Source organism: Canis aureus, chromosome 8 (genome assembly GCF_053574225.1).
Source record: "Canis aureus isolate CA01 chromosome 8, VMU_Caureus_v.1.0, whole genome shotgun sequence".
Classification (NCBI taxonomy): Eukaryota; Metazoa; Chordata; class Mammalia; order Carnivora; family Canidae; genus Canis; species Canis aureus.
This window is the reverse complement of record NC_135618.1, coordinates 8,587,333-8,610,415: the sequence shown is the minus strand read 5'-3', so window position 1 is coordinate 8,610,415 and position 23,083 is coordinate 8,587,333. Positions and strand designations below refer to the sequence as shown.

General features: G+C 35.2%; 1 protein-coding gene across 8 annotated transcripts in view; it reads right to left on the bottom strand.

The window, feature by feature from the left end:
• The window catches only part of NEXN (nexilin F-actin binding protein), a 51,286-nt gene that overhangs the window by 16,885 nt on the left and 11,318 nt on the right, over positions 1–23,083 (bottom strand). For 3 of the 8 annotated variants that reach the window (XM_077905129.1, XM_077905127.1, XM_077905128.1), the window contains 7 exons: positions 9,868–9,946; positions 8,239–8,430; positions 7,971–8,049; positions 7,736–7,884; positions 2,594–2,635; positions 1,179–1,376; positions 910–1,086 (listed from right to left, as the gene is read on the bottom strand). In XM_077905129.1, coding sequence (XP_077761255.1) covers positions 910–1,086; positions 1,179–1,376; positions 2,594–2,635; positions 7,736–7,884; positions 7,971–8,049; positions 8,239–8,430; positions 9,868–9,894 — 864 coding nt within the window. In that variant the 5' untranslated portion in view covers positions 9,895–9,946. The remainder of the gene's footprint in view (positions 1–909; positions 1,087–1,178; positions 1,377–2,593; positions 2,636–7,735; positions 7,885–7,970; positions 8,050–8,238; positions 8,431–9,867; positions 9,947–23,083) is intronic. The other 5 variants (XM_077905133.1, XM_077905131.1, XM_077905132.1 and 2 more) reach the window with 3 other exon arrangements.

Below are 23,083 nucleotides of genomic sequence, written 5' to 3'. Positions count from 1 at the left end.
TGCTTTTTTTTAAAAAAAAAATTAAGGTTTTATTTATTTGACAGAGCACACAAGCAAGGGGAGCAGCAGAGGGTAAGGGAGGAGCAGACTCCCTGCTAAGCAGGGAGCCCAATATGGGCTCAATCCCAGGACCCTGGGACCATGACCTGAGCCAAAGGCAGACACTGAGTGAGCCACCCAGGCACCCCCGGAAGCCATACAGCCATATTCTTAACCACTACACTCTATACCCATGTATACACACACATATACACACACACACACACCTACATATCTTATGACAAACTGCATATTCCATAGTAAACTTATTTTGACATGTTCAAATATTTGAAAAACTGGACTAAGTGTACACTTATGATTAAACTTGAAAGTGTGCGTGTGCTGTACCCTGTCATTAAATATGCTGCAGGCTGAACTAACAGATAAAGAGAAAGTAGGTTCGTGGACTAATTATTTTACATATTTACAATAATTTATAACATGAAAATTAAAATTTAAAACATATTAGGTAAAATATCCCACAAAGGGAAACTAGAAAATAATACAGATGGATTTTATACAGTTTCAAAATCAGATCTTTTTATATAGACAATCTCCTTGAATTTATAGGATTGAATTTTATCTAAAGCTAGCTTCTTTCCCTAATATTAAATGTTTTATATATAACATTTATATAATTTATATGTAAAATATAATTTATAGGTTATATATCATTATGTGTTATATATATTATAGGGGTGCCTGGCTGGCTCAGTTGTTGGAGCATGCAACTCCTGATTTCAGGGTGGTGGGTTGGAGCCCCACATTGAGTATAGAGATTACTTAAAAATAAAATCTTTATATATATAATATAATATAAAAACATAATATATAAATATATATCTAAACATATATATATGTTTGTTTTACCATCTGCCGCCTTGCTTCTTCGAAAGCACGCTTCTCTTCTTCTAAACGTTGTCTTGCTTCCTCTTCAGCCTGCCTCCTTCGGTTTTCTTGTCTTTGTCTTTCCAGTTCTTCAAAAGTTAGTTTCAATTTTCCAGGAGAAAGTGATTCTTTTTTTGTCTCGCTTTCTAGTTCATCATCCTAAAAAACATTGTGAAAACCCATCTGTTAATCATAAAAGGAAATGCTAACTTAACTGCTTTGATTTGTTCCTAAAAAAAAAAAAAAATTACCATGACCAATGAAAGACATTTTGCTTCCTTGAGAGATCGACGTTGTTCTTCATATCTTATTCTTTTATCTTCTTCATACTTGACCTTTTCTTTTTCTTCTCGTTCTTTCTCTAGATCCTCAAAATTCTTTTTTATCTTTCCAGAAGCTTTGTATGATTTGACAGGTACCACTGTTACAAGTAGTGAATCGTCTCCTTCCTAATTTATAAAATAGATAATTAGCATATTTCTTCCTGACAAAAATTTAGGTTTCACGGGACTTTACCTCCATTAGTGGTGAATTTCATTACATTGCCATGAATGTTATGAAAAACAAGAATTTATTTATATCTCTTACAGACTTCAATAGTTCTTTCAACAATTACAGATTCAATAGTTCTTTCTCTGAATTCATTGTACATGGAGTTAATCTTACTGAAATCCATTGCTGACAAGGTTCAAGGAACAGCTTCTTTCCTAGAAGGTGATGTTAATACAGCTGTTTGGATAAAACCATGTGACATTATCTGAATTTAGCTGTCCATGCACTAATTTCACAAAAGGTGATGTGCATGTGAGTGTACTCTAAATCAATTTGATGGTGGATAGATTCAGTTCACAAAAAGTCTCTCCATAGGACTTTTTTCTCTCTGCAAGTTTTTAAATACTAAACAAAACTATTATTTAGTGAGGAAACCAAACAGTATTTCCAATTTGTTTATAAAATACTCATCGACAAAACTCACTGGCATTTGGTCCTAATAAAAGATTCCTAAATTTGTTTTTAAAGTTCATTTTAATTAGTTCTATTATGTAATCTATTGTTACCTCTGAACTTTTTTCAAAAATAAAGTGAGTTATAATATGTAACACATGCCCTTAAAATAAAATTGCTTCCAATTTATGTGGCTGTAGTTTTAGGCACACCATCAAATTGACTGATGTTTAACTTTCTGTTAGATAAAAAGGGATTAACTGAAATTTTTGTGGTTGTTGAACATTCCTTCATGGTTCTAGATACTGTACTTCCTACGAGTATGTGATAATCAAAACATACCTATCAGGAATGCTGGGGAAAGAAGATGACAAATGATGGGGAAAAACCTGCTTTTTAAAAAATGTTAGCTTTCGACAATCTCGACTATTAGTAACAGTTCAAGAAACACAGTCTTGGCAGACTAGCTCAAACTGAGACTTGTGTCTCTAACCATGAAAGCAAAAACATACATTTTTCCTTCTTTCCATACTTTTAAGACACCAAGATATAGTGTTTGAAAGTGCAAAAGTATGATCTTGCTTTGCAAAATACTTTTGTCCTTTTTGTTGTTGCTGTAATTATAGTAAAAATAAAAATGCTTTTAATTTTTTAATTAAAAGATTATTTGTGAATCAGATAGTTTTAGGTGAATGTTTCATTAAAGGAAATGTCCATTTACCTCTGATGCTGTTTCAGTTCCCGTATTGCTTATGTCCTCAATCTATTGAATGAGAATTTCATATCATTACATTACATTGAATTTCTGTTTTTTGCTTTTAAACATACAATTGAGAAGTAATTTACTTGTGACTTATGGTAAAATTTTCAAATTTATAATTTTTGAAATAGTTTTATGTTCCTCCAAATTGGCCTACTAGGTGCTTTTAAGTGGAGATTAAACCTTATATTAGTTTTTGTATTTTGACATCAAGTTCAATATCTAGGGAATAACATATTAAATTAAAATAAAGCCTACCTTTATAATTCTGGAATTTGAATAATGGACCAAACTCTTTTGACCTGCTGTAAGCTTACAAGCAGCAATTATTAATTAAATTAGCAATTTAAACTGAGATACAGAAACATTTCTCCAGTCTGTCTTTGCCCCAGCCAAAGTAAAACCTATCATTAGTAATCCAATAATCATGGCTATATCTTAAAATATAAATTCATGGCAAAAAATAACTGACACAATCACACAGTGCAGTGCACTAGCTTTAGCATGGCTAGTTTAGAAGGGAAAAGAATTCTGGTAGGTATAATTGTTTATATTTTGACCACGTCTAGGAAGGAAGGTCCCTCATTCAATAGAAGGGGTCTCAACTTGAACATTATTCATAAGAAGCACCATCAGGACAACTTGAGGGGCAGGCTTTTACAAGTACCAAACAGAAAGGAGAAGAAGATAGGTGAGTTAAATAAGGCAATGTTTGAGATCTTAGGGAAAGGAAACAGAAGCAATGGGAAAATGGGAGAAGTTAGAAAGTAAACATTCATACTGTTTCTTGTTTTGACACGATTTTTAACATCAGGGAAAGAGTCTGGATGTAGTCTGTTGCTTATGCAGTCTAAGGGAATTCTGTTGTACCTTGGCTCATAGTAGGAACTGGACTGGCTAAGTCCCTGTTCTTCATCATTCCACTTTCCTTTTCTATATTCTCTGTCACGGGAGAATTAATACATTTTATTAAGATACCAATTTTTTTTGAAAAATAAATTATGAATGTGTAATTTTTTAAAAAATCTATTTTATGTTTTAACAATTATTATTAAGTTTTGTTCAGAATCATTTGTCTTGCATAATTATATATTACACTAATTTGCTATGTAAATGGTTTTATTGAGTGATGTATTATACTAAGAAAAAATTTAATCTATAATAAAACAATTAGAAAATTATTTTTCTTCAGAGGCACCTGGCTGGCTCTGTTGGAAGAGCACAAGACACTTGATCTTGGGGTTGTGAGTTCTTGCCCCACACTGGATGTAGAGAATACTTTAATAAACTTAAAAGTATTTCCCTTCAAAAGAATGCTAGGAATTCAACAAATCACATTTGTCTCTCAATAAAAAGTTCTAGGAGATATGGTGAGAAGCCAGACATTGAGAATATAGGGAAGATAAATTTTAAATTTCTTAACCCCAAATTTCTTTCAGTTGCTGAAACCTTTTCAGATTTTTATTAGCTTTTGGTAAGATAGTAAATTATATTGGAATGGCTTTTGCTTTGTTGTTGTATGCTTTCTTCTTTGCTCATTTTAAGCCATTATCAAAACTTTAATAGAAAACATTTTTTTCCATCGGGTTTCAATAAACAAAAGAAAAGATAAATTTATCCAAGTGGCCATGGTGTCAGTATATTCACAGAGAACTGAGATATTCAGTTTTGTTATAGTGTTAGCTCTCCAAAGCTACCACCGAAGAGCTACTTCCCAGCTACTTCTTTTGATTATGAAAAGGAAACTCCTGTTACTTCTTCCCAAACCAGTCCTTTTCTCCCCTTTATTTTCGACATCCCAGTCCCCTATCAATAAATTCTTTTTCTAAGTTGATAGATGTCAACCTTGCCCATCAAAGTATCCTCAAAGATAACCAGATTATACTAAATTAAGATTCTCCCTCAAATTCTATTGGTCTTTGATTCTAACATCCAATATACGAAGTACATCCATTTTTAATTCATCATAAAAGCCTAGAATCTGAGTTATCCTCCTGACTCAAGAATTCCTTCTAAAGGATTCTCAAATATGGACTTGTACAGTGGATTTTTCAAATTAACCTTCTTTTTTCAAGCCCCAATGTGGGTCTTGAACTGATGACTCCAAGATCAAGAGTCACATGCTCCACCAACTGAGCCAGGCCCCCCAACATTAAGAATTTTTGATTACCTATGTCATACTTCTTAAATTCAAAGACAGATTCAACTTTATTTGACTTGAGCAGAAGATGTACTTAAATTTTAAAATCGGACTTTCCATATTTGTAAGATAAAATTACTATTAATAGTTTATTTTGCTCTACCTACATATTCTCAAATAACAAAAATTGTCACAGCACCCTGCCATGTAGTTTTCTGGAGTTACTATCATGAAAAAGAAGTGTTTCTTTTTTATGATACTTTATTTCCTTTAGTATCCCATGTCTTCATCATATTTAAATTCACCTCTTGAACACACACTGAGAAACCATTGCTTAAATATTCAGTTCTTGGGGCTGTAGTGGGTCTTAAAGTCTAGTTAGTCTAGTCAGTGCTTTCTGAAAGAGTATATAAGACTTAAAATAAGTAGGGGGTGCCTGAGTGGCTCAGTCAGTTAAGTGCCTTTGGCTCAGGTCATGATGATTCCAGGGTTCTGGGATCGAGCCCGGGATTGGGCTCCCTGCTCATCAAGGAGTCTGCTTGTCCCTCTGTCCCCACCCCTGCTTGTGCTCTCTCTCAAATAAATAAATATTTTTAAAAAGTAATTAAAAAATAAGAAAAAGACTTAAAAAATAAGTAGACTAACTCCATATATATACCCACTATTTGCTGTCAAATACCTTATATTTTAATCATATACTTTATTCTTATTACTTTATAATTTATATCATAAATGTAATTACATATGTTGATATATTTATTTTTTTTATTTTTTTAAAGATTTTTTTAAAATTTTTATTTATTTATGATAGTCACACACAGAGAGAGAGAGAGAGAGAGGCAGAGACATAGGCAGAGGGAGAAGCAGGCTCCATGCACTGGGAGCCCGACGTGGGATTCGATCCCGGGTCTCCAGGATCACGCCCTGGGCCAAAGGCAGGCACTAAACCGCTGCACCACCCAGGGATCCCTGTTGATATATTTATATTTACAATATATAATCTATAATACTATTATATTTGTACTCCTGGGTGACATTTCATTGCAAAATGAATTCTCATCTTTGATGACGAGATGGAAGAGGTTAAGTATATGCCATCCTTTCTTTAATAAATAGGTACAGGGCAGCCTCCGTGGCTCAGTGGTTTAGCGCCACCTTCAGCATGATCCTGGGGACCTGGGATGGAGTCCCATGTCAGGTTCCCTGCATGGAGCCTGCTTCTCCCTCTGCCTGTGTCTCTGCCCCCCTCTCTCTCTGTGTCTCTCATGAATAAATAAATAAATAAATCTTTATTTAAAAAAATAAATAAATAGGTACAAAGTGATAAAATATAGGTAATTCCAATTCTTTTCTATAATTCATCTGGCATATGTCATCATATGCCACTATATAAGTGGCTATTTGTGCCACAGAAAGTGGTTATTTGCAAAGTCAGGGTAAATAAATTTCTTTAACATGCAGGTGTGGCATATACTTTGCCTTCTTTGTCATTTTTCTTTTGGGGAAGGTAGGAAACTAGAAGGAGCATAACAAATAGATTTAAGGCACTTAAACAGTAGGCAAAAAAGAGCCAAGTATATTTAAAAAAAAGAACCAAGTACAATTTCACAATAAAGATGGTTTTATACTGTGAAGACTATGTTAATTTGTTACCAATGAAAGATGGAGAGGCTAAAATGGTTTCATGACATTTTATCTCTATGTATGATTATTTAAGTGAAGCATTATTTATAGCCTATTTACTGTGTACCAGGGACTGTTTTAAGTGTTTTGCATTTATTAATATAATCTTTTATTTTTTTAAAATATTTATTTATTTGAGAGAGAGACCATGCCTGAGCAGGATGAGGACACAGGGAGTGAGAGAAGGGAAGCAGACTCCCTGCTGAGTGCAGAGCCCCATGTGGGGCTTGATCCCAAGACCCTGAGATCATGACCAAGGCTAAAACCAAGAGTCAGACACATAACCGACTAAGCCACCCAGGTGCCCCCTCATATGATCTTAACAAGTCTAGGAGATAAGTACCATCTCATTAAGCTCAATACATTGATCATCTCTTGTGATCTTAACAATATAGATGATGTTAAGTACATCAACAATATAACTGTCATCTTTTCAAGTCTATGATTACAGATAATTTATAATGTAAAACATATCAATGCCTTAAAAAATTTTGTGAACTGACCAATTCTTTACTTAGTGAAATTATGACAAAACCTCAAGTTTCTATGTCATTATAATCATTAATCATTTTGAGATTAGCTTTTTCTGGAAATTAGATCAGATTCTTGAGCATTTTAAAAATACTTACCAACTTCTTAGTTCTCACGCTCTAAGCTTATACAGGAATTCTAAATTCATTAAAGAAACTGTATAAAATCATAGTAATTCTCCCCTCTAATTTGTCCCCTGTGGCTATGGGCATAAGTAACGGCTATCTGAAGGAAATGACTATCACACATTTCTCCTATCTCCTACCGCACCATCCCCAACTTTAAAAAAAGTTAATGAGCTAGCTAATAATACCATTATTAAATAAACTGTGATTTATTTCAGACTCTTGAGTAGGAAGGGTATCCCAATTATGCTTTAGTGTGTAATAATAACCAACAAGTATTTATTGATTGCTATTGAAAGCCCAGCATACTGTGGATACTTCATGTGAAACTGCCTTACATCTTTGTAAAGCCCTCTAACATGTCAGGAAAAACAGGAAGTGTGGACAGTGTAAGGAATGACACGAGGGTACATAACAAGTTATCTCAGCATTCAACCTTAAAGTAAGCACATTCTGCCCTTCTTCTAGGTATTTGATAATAAGAATTTGTACTTAACATCTTGTTTTTAAGTTAGCTATTTAATAGGTCTATGTTATATTAAACTATTTTAGTTAGGCAATGCACTGATGAGTTTTACTCTGTACAATTAGTTTCTGAAGCAAATACCAATATTTAGTATATACCTGCTCAGCCCTTTTTGCTAATTCACGTTGTATCTTCCTCTTCTCTAACATGTCCTGCTCAATCCTGCGTCTTCGTTCCTCCTCTGTCCTCTTTCTTTGTTCCTCTTGTCTTTGTTTCTCCATTTCAGCAAATCTACCTTTAACAGTTCCTAAGAACATATGAAACATGTCTGATATTTTGCCACATTTCCGTTTTTTGCAATTTCATTTACGATTTACTCCTCAAGCTTCTTACCTGTTAGCTTTGGGACATAAGCCTTTTCTACTTTAGAAGATACCTCTTCCTCATCATCAGAAGCAAGCATTTCTTTAATCTAAGTGGTTAAATAAATTAATATGAGCATGTCCAAAATTTAGACTAAATTATACACAAAGAGATCGAAGTTAACTTATAAATACAGAAAATTATTTCACTTAAGATTAAAATATGGTTAATGTGAATAAAGCTTAAATTAAAAAGACAAAAATGAATTTTGCACAAGAATAAAATAAAATAAGATAACCTCCTGCTTTCTCCTGTTCCATTCTCTCTCTCTAATATATTGTTCTTTTCTTCTTTGTTTTTCATCTCTAGATCTCCTTTGATTTCTTTCTTCCCTGGCTCTCTGCATGGCTTCAAACTTATCCTTTACATCGCCCTTGCCAAGTTTTGGCACATAGGTTTTTGGGACAGGTTTAGATGAAGAAAGCAGAATCTTCGTTAGAAGAAAATAAAGAGAAGACAGTTAAAAAAAAAAGTAAGAAAGAAATCAGGTAAAGATAGATTAGAATAAGCAATATAAGAAATATTTATTGAAACAGAAAACAGAAATGAGTTTGAAACATTTGTACAATCATAATCAGATTACTTTCTAAAGTCTAAGTATAAAACTTAGAAAAAACGAGTAAAAACTATACTAATATAAAGAAGTTCCATTTTGTACGTGTGTTCCACTGAAGCCAAAGGCTCGTAAAATATAAAAATTGAATATCAGATTCTAATTTAAAACAATATGTTTTCCTACACCATTATTAAAGATTCGGTTTTTACATCTCTAGACTTAAAAGATACCAGGACTAATTTCAATAAGTTAGGTGAAGGTGAAAAAAAAAGCAAAAATGTAGGCCTTAAACCTTAAAGCCTAATTTATATACCAATGCTCTTGCTTACTTCCATATCAAATATGAGTAAAACTGAAGGGCAGTCCTTTATTTCCATGTGTGGCTGAGGTGGCCAGGGTCTTTGCATACAAGCAGTGATTTATACGTTGTTACTACTGCTGTACTGCCCATCTAGAACTTCTGTCAACCAACGTTAAAAATGGGTAAAAAGGCTGTATCATCACAAGTAGGCTGAACTCTAAGATGGCAAAAGAGCTTCCCAGGAAAGGAGGAATCTAGTAAAGACGGAGAAAAGATTTCCCTCCACTCTAAAACCAGGAAAGCCAATTATTTTCATCATTTTGAAAATAAGGCTGATCCCTAAAATGTTCCAGTAAATAAAATGTCAGTGCCTTCAAAACACCAAACCCTTTTTTCCTAGTGATAATGGCAAATTACTTATTAATCTGTGGCATACCCAACCTCTATTTTATTATCATCTTATGGGGTCACTGGCCATTTACGGTTTTGTTTTTTTTTTTAAACTTCAGTATGCTGGGGTTGTCAGCATGATGAGCTCTTCCTACTACACACAACTCTCAGAAACTACAGCCAAGAACCAGAAAAAAGCCAAGAGAAGTTTTACTGCAGCTGCTGTAAGAAGTAGCTAAGAAGGAGCCTCACCCGAGAGTGAATTACTGCTTTCCCCTAAGGATATATATCAAATCTTTTTTTTTCAAATCTTTTTTAATACTAAAAAAATAACTTCTACGACTTATCAAGGTATTAAAATTCTACTTAAGATGCTAGCCATCACATCCACTTCACAATCATTTACAAATTTAATAATTATGTTTCCAAGATTAGAATCCAAGTGAAAATACTGGGCCCAAAAACAGCCTGTGAATTTTAGCTCTTACGTTTTCTATCCTGACACCATGTCATTATGAACTTCTAGCTATGACCTTTCCACCTAACAGATGCCCATTCAGCAGCTCTATAGTCAATCCTACGTTTCCTCCATTTTTTTTTATTAAACATTTGAGACTTACCTCTGCTTTTTGGGAAATATCATTCATGTTTGCTATATGTGGTCTCAGGGTGATTTTGGAGCTTTGTAAATTTTTGCACCTGAAAAAAATATATTAGTATTGAGTAAGAATTTTTAATGACTTAATTTTTAATAAGCTATGTATTTTTGTAAACATGAACAGCATGTTAATTGCTTCTCAAAAAATATTGGCATAATCCGGGGAAGTAATAAACTGTAATAACTTTCAGCTCCTCTTCCCAAGATTCAGGGTATAGAAGGTATAAGGCACATGGTATTAAAAGATCCTTGTAGGGGCATCTGGATGGTTCAGTTAGTTGAGTGTCTGACTCTTGATTTCAGCTCAGGTCGTGATCTCAGGATCTTTGAGATCAAGCCCTGTGACAGGCTACACATTCAGCACGGAGTCTGCTTGAGTTTCCCTCCCTCTACCCATCCCCCTGCCATGTTCGCTCTCTCTCTCTCTCTCTCTCTCTCTCTCAAATAAATAAATCTTTTTAAAAAATCCTTGTAAATTTATGGTTCAGAATAGTTTGGTGAATGTATCAAGTGCACTTGCAAAGGATTTGTATTCTGCAGTTATTGGTTGTAATATTCTATAAATATCAACTAGATCAAGGTAGTTGGTTATTTAGATATTCTGTGTCTTTACTAATTTTTTTTTATGGCCTAGCTCTTCTAAGTTTTCAACTATGTAGAATTGTCTATTTCTTCCTTTAATTCTGTCATCTTTTTCATGTAATTTCTAGCTCTTTTAAGTGCATATGCATTATAATCATGATATCTTCTTTTTTAATTGACTCATCAGTATGAGTCTCATTTTATCTCATTGTCTTGAACTTCTTTGATATTAAAATAGCTGCACCAATTTTCTTTAGTCTGCATGATATATATAATTTTCTAGCCATTTACATTCTTTTTTTAAAAAAATTTTTTTAAAGATTTTATTTCCTTATTAGAGAGAGAGAAAGAGAGAAGCAGGCTCCCTGCTGAGCAGAGAACCTGACACAGGGCTCAATCCCAGGGCCCTAGGATCATAACCTGAGCTGAGGGTAGATGCTTAACCGACTGAGCCACCCAGGTGCCCAGCCATTTACTTTCAGCCTACATTTTTATATGTTGAGTACATCTCTTGGACATAGCATATAATTGGACTTGCCTTTTTGAAAAATCAGTTCTAATAATATATTTTAATTACAGCATTTAGTCCATCAGCATTTAATGTAATTATATATATGAACGGACTTAAGTCTACCATTTCACCATTTGTTTGCCTCTTTTTTTCTTCCTCTATTATCCTTTCCCTGCCTACATCTGAATTGAGTAATTTTTAGAATTTTATCCATTGGTTTAAAAAACTCAACAGCTTTACTAAGGTATAATTAACATACGATAAACTACACTTTTTAAAAAGTGCTCAATTTGATAAGTTGACATATGTATGTACCTGTGTCACTATCACTACAATCAATATATATATTACCCCCAAAAGTTTTCTCAGACTCCTGAACTCCTTTCTTTTCTTGCTTTTCCTACCCCCATCCTCAGGCAGGTACTCTTTTGATCACAGTAGATTAAATTTTCTATAAATGGAATCAAATAGTATGTACTCTTTTGTCAGGCTTCTTTACCCAGCACAATTATTTTGAGATTCATCCATGTTGTTACATATGTCAACAGTTCATTCCTTTTTAGTACTATTATTCCATTGTATGAATATACCACAATTTGTTACCCATTCATCTGCTGATGGACATTTGGGTTGTTTACAGCTACTATTACATAATGCTGCTGTGAATACTCATGTACAAGTCTTTGTATGAACATATGCTTTTTTAATTTCTCTATAAAGAATAATGGCTAGGCCTTATAGATGTTTAACTTTTTTAGAAATTGCCAAACTGTTTTCTAAATGGTTGTACCATTTTATCTTCCCACCAAGATACTTTCCACTTGGTATTAATTTTAGACATTCTAAAAGTGTGTAATGATATCACATTATGGTTTTAGTTTACATTTCCCTAATAACTAGTGCTATTGGACATCTTTTCATACATTTCTTTTCTACTGCTAAATATTCTTTGGTGGAAGTATCTGTTCAAATCTTTTGCCCATTTTGTTACTGAATTATTTTCCATTAAGTTTTCTTTTTTTTTTTTTTAGAGATCTACTTATTTTTTATTTTAGAGAGAGTGAGGAAGCCCAGGGGTGAGGAGGAGGGAAGGGTAGAGGGAGAGAGACTGAGAGAATCCCAAGCAGACTCCCTGCTGAATACGGGGCTCAATCTTACAACCCTGAGATCATGATCTGAGCTGAAATCGAGTCAGATGCTTCACCAACTGAGCTACCCAGGTGCCCCTATTTCCCATTAAGTTTTGAAAGTATACATTCTGGATACAAAAACCCAGATCAGATGTATAATTTGCAAAGATATTCTCCCAGTCTTTAGTTTCTTTTAATTTTCTTAACAATATCTTTGGAAGAGGAGAAGTTGTGCATTTTGATAAACTCTATTTTATCAATTTTTAAAAAATAATTTGTGTTTTTCTTGTTGTACTGGCCTAACCCACAATCACAAAGAACTTATTCTACATTTACTTCTAAGAGTTTTATAGTTTTAGGTTTTGCATTTCGGTTTTTGATCCATTTGGGGTTCATTTTTGCATATGGCAAGAATTCACTTTTTTGCATATGGATAACAATTTTCCCAGGACCAGTTATTTAAAAAAATGTATCCTCTCTCCACTGAAATCCTTCTTGCACTTTTGTCAAAAATCCATTGACCATACATGAGTGGGTCTATTCCTGGACTCTGTTCCATCAGCCTGTCTTTCTTGATGTCAAGAAACAGTATTTTTCTTTCATTCTTTTTTTAAACTACAGTCGCTATGCCACATCTTGGTATCTTGATTAGAGTACTAGTTTTTTTTTTTAAAGATTTTATTAGATGGGGAGAGACCTTGAGTGGGAGGGAGGGGCAGGAGGAGAGGGAGAAAATCCCAAGCAGATGCCAAGCTGAGTGGAACCTGATGTGGGGCTCAATCCCAGGACCCTGAGATCATGACCTGAGCCGAAATCAAGAGTGAGATGCTTAACCATCTGAGCTACCCAAATAACCAATTAGTGTACTTTATAATGAGCCTTGAAAAAGTTAGTGTAACTCTTTGTTCTTTTTTAAGCTTGTTTTGACTATCCTAAGTCCTTTGAACCTCACAAGTTTTAGAATCAAGTTGTCAATTTCTGTAAAAATGCCTGAGATTTTGATTGGGATTGCACTGAATCTGTTGTGACATCTTGAGTCTTCTGATGCATGAATTCTCCATATTTTTACTCTTATCTATATAAATCCCCACTTACTTACATATTCTATAATTTTTTCTCAGAAATGTTCTGCAGTTTCCAATATGCAGGTCTTCCACATTTTCTGTGAGATTTATCTGTAAATCATTCCATATTTGTTGATGTTATTTTTATGACGTTATTTTTTATATTTAACTTGTTGATCATGTGTTGCTAGTAGACAGAAATATAGTTTATTTTTGTATTCTGATCTTATATCATCCTGCCTGGCTAAAGTTCCATTGGTTTTTTTGTACCTTCCATTAGGTTTTCTACATATATGATTATATCTATGTACAGATGCCTGTACTGGCTATAGAACCTTCGATACAAAGTCAAATACAAGTAGGGAGAGTAAACATCTGCCTTGTTCCTGATCCTAGGATGAACATGTTTAGTCTTTTACCATTAAGTATGATTTTAGTTACAGATTTTTCTTAGATGTCCTATTTGAGATGAACTTTCTTTTTATTCCTGTTTTGCAATAGTAATCTCAGGAATGCAGAATTTAATGCTTTTTCTGTATCTATTGAGATAATTATTTATTTTTATTATAGCATATTATTTTATTTTCAAATGTTAAATTGACTTTACATTCCTAGGATAAACTTCATTTGGTCATGATGCATTATCCTTTTAACATACCAATAAATTCAATTTGATAAAATTTTAGGTTTTGCATCCATGTTTATGGGAGATACTGGTCTGTAGTTTTCTTTTTTTGGAACATCTGTTTTTGTTAACAGAGTAATACTGGTCATATAGAATGAGTTGGGAAGTATTTCTTCTTTAATTTTCTGTAAGACCTCATGTAGAATTGATATCAACTTTTTCCTTAAATATTTCCAGTGAAGCCATTTTGGGTTAAAGTTTTCTCTCTGGGAGAAGACAGTATGATGGAGGTAGATGGGGGATTATTCCATGTAATTATTAATAAGGTCCTAACTTCTGCTGTTCAGTGGGCTTGTGGTTGCTTATTACATTATTAGCAATACTTTCCTAATAAAAGCAGGCCATGCGTGACTGTGTGTCATTACCAAGGTTTGTGAGTAATCTAATTCTGTGTGCCTGAAATAAATACAAACAGCTCGAGTCCTGAGCTCTTACCTGAGTCATTCCATCATATCTAGAATTTCCTATTAAGTATTTATTATGTAACCAACAAAAACTTACCCTTCATTCTCATAGCTTCTCAAACCTCAGAGCTATTTCTGGTTCATTCTTCTTTTAGATCTCTTACATTATGATAGATTGTCAAGATTTGTGAATGTTTCTTTCAAATTTGTTCACATATATTACTTCACTATTTCCAATGCCTCCATAATAATACAGATGAGCCTTTATCACCTCACACTTTGATTATAACAATTTGATAATCAGACCTACATCCAAATTTAAATTTTGTGCTTCCTAGTTAGGATTAGATAACATATGTGAAAAATTCTAGAATAGCCACCTATAATTTTGATAATTTCATTATTCAAGTAGTCTCTCTCACTACCATTTTTATCCTCTTCAGTAAAAACTTATATTTCCTGGGGCACCAGGGTGGCTCAGTTGGTTAAGTGGCTGCCTTCTGCTCAGGTCCTCACACAAGTCCTGGGATGCAGCCCCACATCCAATCAGGCTTCCTGCTCAGCGGGGAGTCTACTTCTCCCTCTCTCTCTCCCTCTGCCCCTCCCCACTGCTCATTCTCTTTCTCAAAAAAATGAAATCTAAAACAAAAACAAAACCTACATTTCCTGGCCAGTGAGCACATATTAATATATTTGTGTAATCTAAAATAGTAATACCAAAGGGTATGAGGAAACTTTAAGCAATCTTACATAGGATTATAGGGATTGATAAACTTAGCTGAATTGGCCAGAGGGAAATTCAAGTGGCCCCCCCCCCCACCTTTTTTTTTTTTTTTTTTTTTTTGGTGATGAAATGAAAGAAAATTGTGTGGTTTGGTGATGGTGAAAAATTAGCCTGTCAAGAGTAGTCCTGGAGAATAAATGAATCAGCTACTTTCATTTAATTTTTAAAAAATCTTCAAATTATATCTTGACTTATTTATAGATTCAGAATAAGTTTAATTTTTAAATTTAGTAAGAGTAAAACCAGTTAAAATGGTTTTTTAAATGTCATTTCAGTATTCTGAGCTCTCATTTTGAAATTCTGAAAATTTGAATAAGTACTAACTTTAACTTTTTTGAATAAAATATAAGCAAGGAATTCTGAGTTTGCTCTGCTCTTCATTTTGAGGATAAAAAAGTTGTAGCAAAATAAGTTTATTGGTTTTTTTTGTCTTACAGAACTGTCTTTTTTTTTTTTTTTTTTTTTTTTTTTAATTTTTTTTTTTAATTTTTTTTATTTATGATAGTCACAGAGAGAGAGAGAGAGAGAGAGGCAGAGACACAGGCAGAGGGAGAATAGGCTCCATGCACCGGGAGCCCGACGTGGGATTCGATCCAGGGTCTCCAGGATCGCGCCCCGGGCCAAAGGCAGGCGCCAAACCGCTGCGCCACCCAGGGATCCCCAGAACTGTCTTAATTAAGGTGTAGGTTACACACCAAACAGGACTCCTCTTAAATAGTTTTACGTTAGAGAAAAAAATTTCAAAATTTTGAAAAAAATTTCAAAATCAAGCCGGCAAATATCTACAAGATTCCTTTTTTAAAAAATTCTTTTTAAGGATTTTATTTTTTAGAGATAAGAGAGGGAGAGAGGAAGCACAAGCAGGGGTAGAGAGGGAAAAGTAGAATTCGCACTTAGCACAGAGCCCGATGCAGGGCTTGACCTCACAACCCTGAGATCACCACCTGAGCTGAAATCAACAGTCAGATGCTCAACCGACTGAGCCACCAGGCGCTCCAGGACTCCTTTATAATTTTTAAAAGGTGTGACTCTGCCTGGTAGAAACAACATATTCCAAATGCTAACACCAGTGTCTTTCTGTGCTAAAGTTAAAGGTATGAATTTGACTACATTTGGTTCATTAACTTCACATGAAATAATTCTATTCCACAGTCCTTGGTTGTATTGTCTTATCAAAATCACTCATATATCCTTTGATCACATATGAATAAAATGATGATGATAATAATCCAAGCTAACATTTATGGAGCCTTTACTGTGCAGGTAATCTGCCAAGTAGTTAACAAGGATTATTTCATCCATTCCCCTCAACAATCCTTTAAGGTAACTATTATCAAACCCTCTCTCAAAATTTCCAAGCCCCATAATTGTTAAAATTCTTAAAATATGGGCAACCTGGGTGGCTCAGTGGTTTAGTGTTGCCTTCAGCCTGGGGCGTGATCCTGAGGACCCGGGATAGAGTCCCATGTTGGGCTCCCTGCATGGAGCCTGCTTCTCCCTCTGCCTGTGTCTCTGCCTCTCTCTCTGTGTGTCTCTCATGAATAAATAAATAAAATCTTTTTTTAAAAAATTCTTAAAGTATTAAGGCAAGAAGAACGTCTTTGAGTTTATCTAATAGGTTTTAAGTCTGTAAATTGTTAAAGATGGGAAAACTGAGACTTAGAAAGTTAAGGAGCTTGCCCAAGAGGACACAAATAATGACTGGTGGACACGGGATAAAAACAGGCAGTTTGACTATAGAGTCTGCATTCTTACTGTGTTATGCTAATGCCAAAAAAAGCAGTACAACTGGTGTGTCAGAGGGAGGGGAACACCAATTAGCTTATAAGGCTTAACCTACCAGTGTAATCAACAGAACCTTTAATCAAATCATTTGAGAACCATAATTCTGAGCAGTAGAAATATAGTGGAAGCTTAAAAGACATGTATTCTCTACATTTAATGAACCTATAGTCTTTAACTGGCAACTGGCAGTACAACATGGTGCTGGTATTTTGCCCCATGTGAGCACACTTTTTATTTAAGCAAGTTTATTTCCTTTTAAATTGATTTGCACTAGCAGTTACTCTCTTAGAATTATTTGGACTTGGGGTGCTTGCTTGAATGGAGCAGTTGAATGTCTGCCTTTGGCTCAGGTCATGATCTCACAGCCCTGGGATCAAGCTCCATGTTGAGCTCCCTGCTTAGAAGGGAGTCTGCTTCACCCTCTTCCTTCTCCCTCCCCTCCCCCTGCTCTTGTGCACATGTGTGGTTCTGTCTCTCTCTCTCTCAAAAAAAAATTACTTGGAGTTAAGGAAATCACCAAGTTAGATTATTAAATGATTCTCAAGGAGTGAATGAAAAGAAGAGAACTCTGCTGGTTGTGGTTTAGAATTCATTTAGTGAATTCATTCACATGTGATTAAGTCAGGTACTGTTTTCTCTGATTTTAAAAGTGTCCAAGTCAGCAACATGCAATGTAGCATTCCTACTGTTGTAATTAATGATAGTGAAGAATCAAGTAACAGTATTCACATGTATGTCATTCTCTTAAGGAATGACCTACCATCATTCTGCTAAATTGCCAAGAGTATAGAAGGCTTCCGGATTATCTAACAGAACATTATTTAACAGTGTACTCCTATAGTAGCCAAATTCACTTTTAATTGTATAATGACAGAATTTTGGTTTTATGAGGGATTTTTAAAGTATATAGGATTCCAACAAAGTCATGACATGGATTCAGAAATGTTCAAAACTCATTTGAGTGTCACACATGTTAGTGAAGCTGAACACTGAACCATAAATTCATCAAAGAAGTTCCTGTGAGAGGGAATCCAACAGTATTGACATTTAGTCAAGGAATGGCTCATTATGCTTTCTAAACTGCAGCAGAAAAGTTTTCAGTTTCTTTAAATCCTCTCCTTTACATCTCCATCCTCACTCCACAATGCCCTGACTACTCAGGCCCTTCCTCCCAGAAGGGCACAATGACATGCAACTCTGCCCAAACTGCCTCACTCTCATATATCAACCAACTTGGGACCATTTTTGGACTAAATAATAGCTGCTTAATATGTAAATGATCATATTTTTTTGTGGTGCAATGTGTATTTTGATTTAAAAATTCTAGACCATTAATATACAGAAATTTGTTGCATTTCTATTCACTAATAACAAAGTAGCAGAAAGAGAAATTAACAACCCCCCCCAAAAAAAGAAAACAACCCCATTTTCAACTGCACCAAAAAGAATAAATACCTAGGAATAAATTTAACGCAGGAAGTTAATTTTTGTGTATGCTGAAAACTGTAGGACACTGATGAAAGAAATTGATAACACAAACAAATGGAAAGGTAGATAATGTTCATGGATTGGAAGAATGAATGTCATTAAAACATCCAATACATACTCAAAGCAATCTATAGATTCAATGTAATCTGTATCAAGATAGCAATAGCATTTTTAATAGAACTAGAACAAATAATTCTAAAATGTGTATGGAGCCACAGAAGACCTCAAAGAGCCAAAGCTATTTGTTCTATTTCTTTTTTTTTTTAAAGATTTTATTTATTTATTCATAGAGACAGAGAGAGAGAGAGAGAGAGAGAGAGAGAGAGGCAGAGACACAGGCAGAGGGAGAAGCAGGCATCATACAGAGAGCCTGACGTGGGACTCGATCCAGGCTCTCCAGGATCACACCCTGGGCTGCAGACTGCGCTAAACCACTGCGCCACCGGGGCTGTCCCCTATTTGTTCTATTTCTTGAGAAAGAAGAACAGAGTTGGAGGAATCACAATCCCAGATTTCAAAACATATCACAAAGCTTAGAAATCAAAACAGTATGGTACTGACACAAAAAGAAAAACATATAACGATAGAACAGGATAGAGAGCCCAGGAATAAATCCACACCTATATGGCCCATTAATTTACAACAAAGAAGGCAAGATTATACAAGGGGGAAAATACAGTCTTTTTAATAAATGGTGTTGGGAAAACTGGACAGCTACATGCATAAGAATGAAACTTATCTTTCTTATACCATACACAAAAGTATACTTGAAATGGATGAAAGACTGAAATGTGAGACCTGAAACTATAAAATTCTGGGAAGAAAACACAAGCAGAAATCTGTTGGAAATGGTCCTTAGCAACACATTTATGGATATGTCTTCTGAGGCAAGGGAAACCAAAACAAAAACAAACTATTGGGACTACACCTCCAGCAAAGGAAACCATCAACAAGACAAAAAGGCAAACTGCTGAATGGGAGAAGATATATGCAAATGATATATGCAATAAGGGGTTAATACGAAAAATATATAAAGAGTTTCTACAACTCAACACCAAAAAAACCCAAAACAAAACACAATCTGACTGAAAGATACACAGAAGACCCAAATAGACATTTTTTTCAAAGACGTACAGAAATTCAACAGATAGGAAAAGATGCTCAACATCACTAATCATCAGGGAAATGCAAATCAAAACCACAGTGAGATATGATCTCACCCATCAAAATGACTAAGTATCAGAAAGATAAGAAATAACAAGTATTGGTGATGTAGAGAAAACAACCCTAATTCACTGGTGGGAATTCATTGGTGGGAATGCCACTGTGAAAAATGATATGGAGAGTCCGGTGCTTGTCATTCTAATTGTCATATGTAATTCAAAAAGATATGTGTACCCCTTTGGTTACTGTAGCATTATTTACAATAGTGTCCCTCAATGGGTGGATGGATAAAGAAAATGTGAAGATACATACACACACACACACACACACAGGAATATTACTCAGACATTAAAAAAAGAATGAGATTTTGCCATTTGGGACAACATAGATGGGTTTACAGAGCATTATGCTAAGTGAAATAGATAAGAGAAAGACAAATACCATATGATTTCACCTACACGTGGAATCTAAAAAACAAATAAACCAACCCCATAAACTCTTAAAAACCAAGAATAGTTGCCAGAGGGGAGACAGGTAGAGGGATGGGCCAAATATATAAAAGGAATCAGAAAGTACAAACTCCAGTTATAAAATAAATAAGTCACAGGAATGAAAAACACTGTATAGGGAACACAGTAAATAATACTGTGTAACATTGTATGGTGACAAATGGCAACTACACTCCTCCTGGTGAGCATCGAGTAATGAACAGAATTGCTGAATCAACATGTTGTTCACCTGAACCTAATAGAACACTGGTAATTACACTTCAATTTTTAAAATTGCATATACAGGTTCAATTCTGTCATAATTTTTCATAAAACCCCCTCTTACACAAAAATTTCCAAACTCACATATTTTTAAATTTGGCAAAAGGTTAATAAAAATATATTTTGAAGTCTTCCAAAATATTCCACTAGAGCTTTTGTTGCTTAAGGACCTTTGTTGCAAATGTTCAGAATTATATCCTGATGACACTTTCTCAGTAAACTGATGGTTTTTTTTTTTTTAATAAAGATTTTATTTGACAGAGAGAGCACAAGCAGGAGGAGTGGCAGGCAAAATGAGAGGGAGAAGCAGGGAGCCCAATGCAGAACTTGAATCCAGGACCCTGGGATCATGACCTGAGCTCAAGACAGACACTTAACTGACTGAGCCACCCAGGTGCCACCTGTTGACTTTCTAAACATGTGAAGACAACTGTGATGGTGGAGGAAGCACTGTAGTTAGAGCCAGAAAACTTGTATTAGGGTTTCTGTTTGGGTTATTAGATGCATGGTTTTAGACAAGCCAGTTTACTTCTGTGAACTTCAGTTCTATATATAAAATTAGGAACAATAATGCTTTTCTCATTACATTGCCCAAAAAACGCACAGTTCCCTCCTTCAGAACGTCAATACTGCATCTGACATTCTCAGCCACTCCCTTCCTCTGAAATCTCACTCCATGACTGCTCCCTCCTTGTTCTTCCCCCACCTCTGACCATTCCTTCCATTCTCCCCGAGGGCCCCTCTGGCTTTCTCACTTCTTGGATGTTGCATGCCCACGTTTCAGTCTCTGCCCGTTTCTTCTCACTCCACACTTTTCACTGAGTGATGTGATACATGCTGTAGTTTAAACTGCCTCTTTAGCCCCACCTCTGTCCACACCTTCCTCCCCCTCGATTACCCACAGGGAAACACTGGCACACCTCAAGGACTTTGCACAGCTAGCTCCCTCGGCTTGAAGTTCTGCTCATTCCCTTATCTCTTCGCCGACTCCTACTCGTCCTTTAGGTCTTAGTCATTTTTCTCCAGGAAGTCTTCCTGGACTCCGCAAGACTGGACTATGTGCTTCTCCTGTGTGTCTCCATAGCATTGCCATGCTTAACCCGACTCTGGCGTTCACCCCAATGTGTGGTAATGAACCACTTTCTTGACGACCTCCTCTATCAGAATGTGAGCTCTTTGAGAGCAGAGACTGTAGCTTATGCACTACTGTATCTATACAGCCTATGGCACATGCCTGGCATACAGAAGACACACAGAATAATTGTTTGCTGCATAAGTCAATCCTACCAACTTCAAGGTGAAGCACTTTATAAACAGTTAAGGACTGTCTGAATATAATGTATTACTATCATTATGATCTTCATTATGCAGCAATATGATATAAACAGAATACACCATTTATTACATAAATATTTATTAAGCATCTGCTGTGTGCCAGGCATTCTGCTAAGCATTGAGAAATACAGCATTAATAGACTCCCTAGCCTCATGCTGTTAGCAGTCTCTTGGCCAAAACTCTCAACAAAAGCCTCAGAACAGGATTTTTAATGGTTCAGTCAGTTTTACTATCTGCAGACACAGGTAAGGTTCTTTTTTTTTTTCTTTTATTTAAGATTTTTATTTATTTATTCATGAGAAACAGAGACGCAGAGGCACAGGCAGAGGGAGAAGCAGGCTCCATGCAGGGAGCCCAACACTGAGTCTCCAGGATCATGCCCTGGGCCGAAGGCGGTGCTAAACCGCTGAGCCACCCAGGCTGCCCTTTAAGATTCAACTTTCTTTTTTTTTTAAATTAAGATTTACTTATTTATTCATGAGAGTCACAGAGAGAGAGAGAGAGGAGACACAGGCAGAGGGAGAAGCAGGCTCCGTGCAAGGAGTCCAACATGGGACTCGATCCTGGGACTCCAGGATCACGCCCTGGGCTGAAGGCAGATGCTTAACCACTGAGCCACCCAGGCGTCTTCTTTTTTTTTTTTTTTTAAGATTTTATCTATTCATGACAGACACACAGAGAGAAGGAAAGAGACAGTAGAAGGAGAAGCAGGCTCCCTGTGGGGGACCCTGGGATCACGACCTGAGCCAAAGGCAGATGCTCAACCACTGAGCCCTCCAGCCATCCCTCGTCTCCCAGATTATAGAAAACTAGTTCCTTTCTAGTGCCTACCTCAATGCCTATTAAATAATAAATGATAATTTAAAATAAACCCCAAAAGCCATCATGGAAAGATTTTTAATATCCATGTAGTAATCATCAAAACTGAGATGTCTAAAAAATCTGATTCCTCTGGCCCAGCTTTTATTTCCTTAATGAATTGCCTGTACTTATTTTAAAATCTGCTATTGGACATTTATAGATTTTCAAATTAATCTTTTAGGAATATATTCTCGAAATCCAAAAATGCATTCAATCTTAGACTAATTTTATCATTGCCTCCCACCTTCATGCTTTTCCATGTTATTAGTCAACATTTCACCTGCTAGTCTATAAACTCCTGTGGAATTTGCTGGTTTATTTGGAGCAGAGATCCCAGGCCTTCCTTCAATTTCATATAATTATAGTTACCAGAAATACTCATGCATTTAGTATTCACATGTATTACTGTCATTTTGATTAATAAACCTACAAGATGAGAAGCTATATATAAAATTCAAAATATTCACTTTAACAGTTTTCTCTTCTTCAGAATCCTGATAAAAAGCCTTTGCAATAGGTTCCAGCATCCAAGTGTGGTAAGTACATAAAGTTGCCTCAGTTTCTATACAGAAGCTTTTCTTTTTTTAAGATTTTATTTATTTATTTGACAGCAA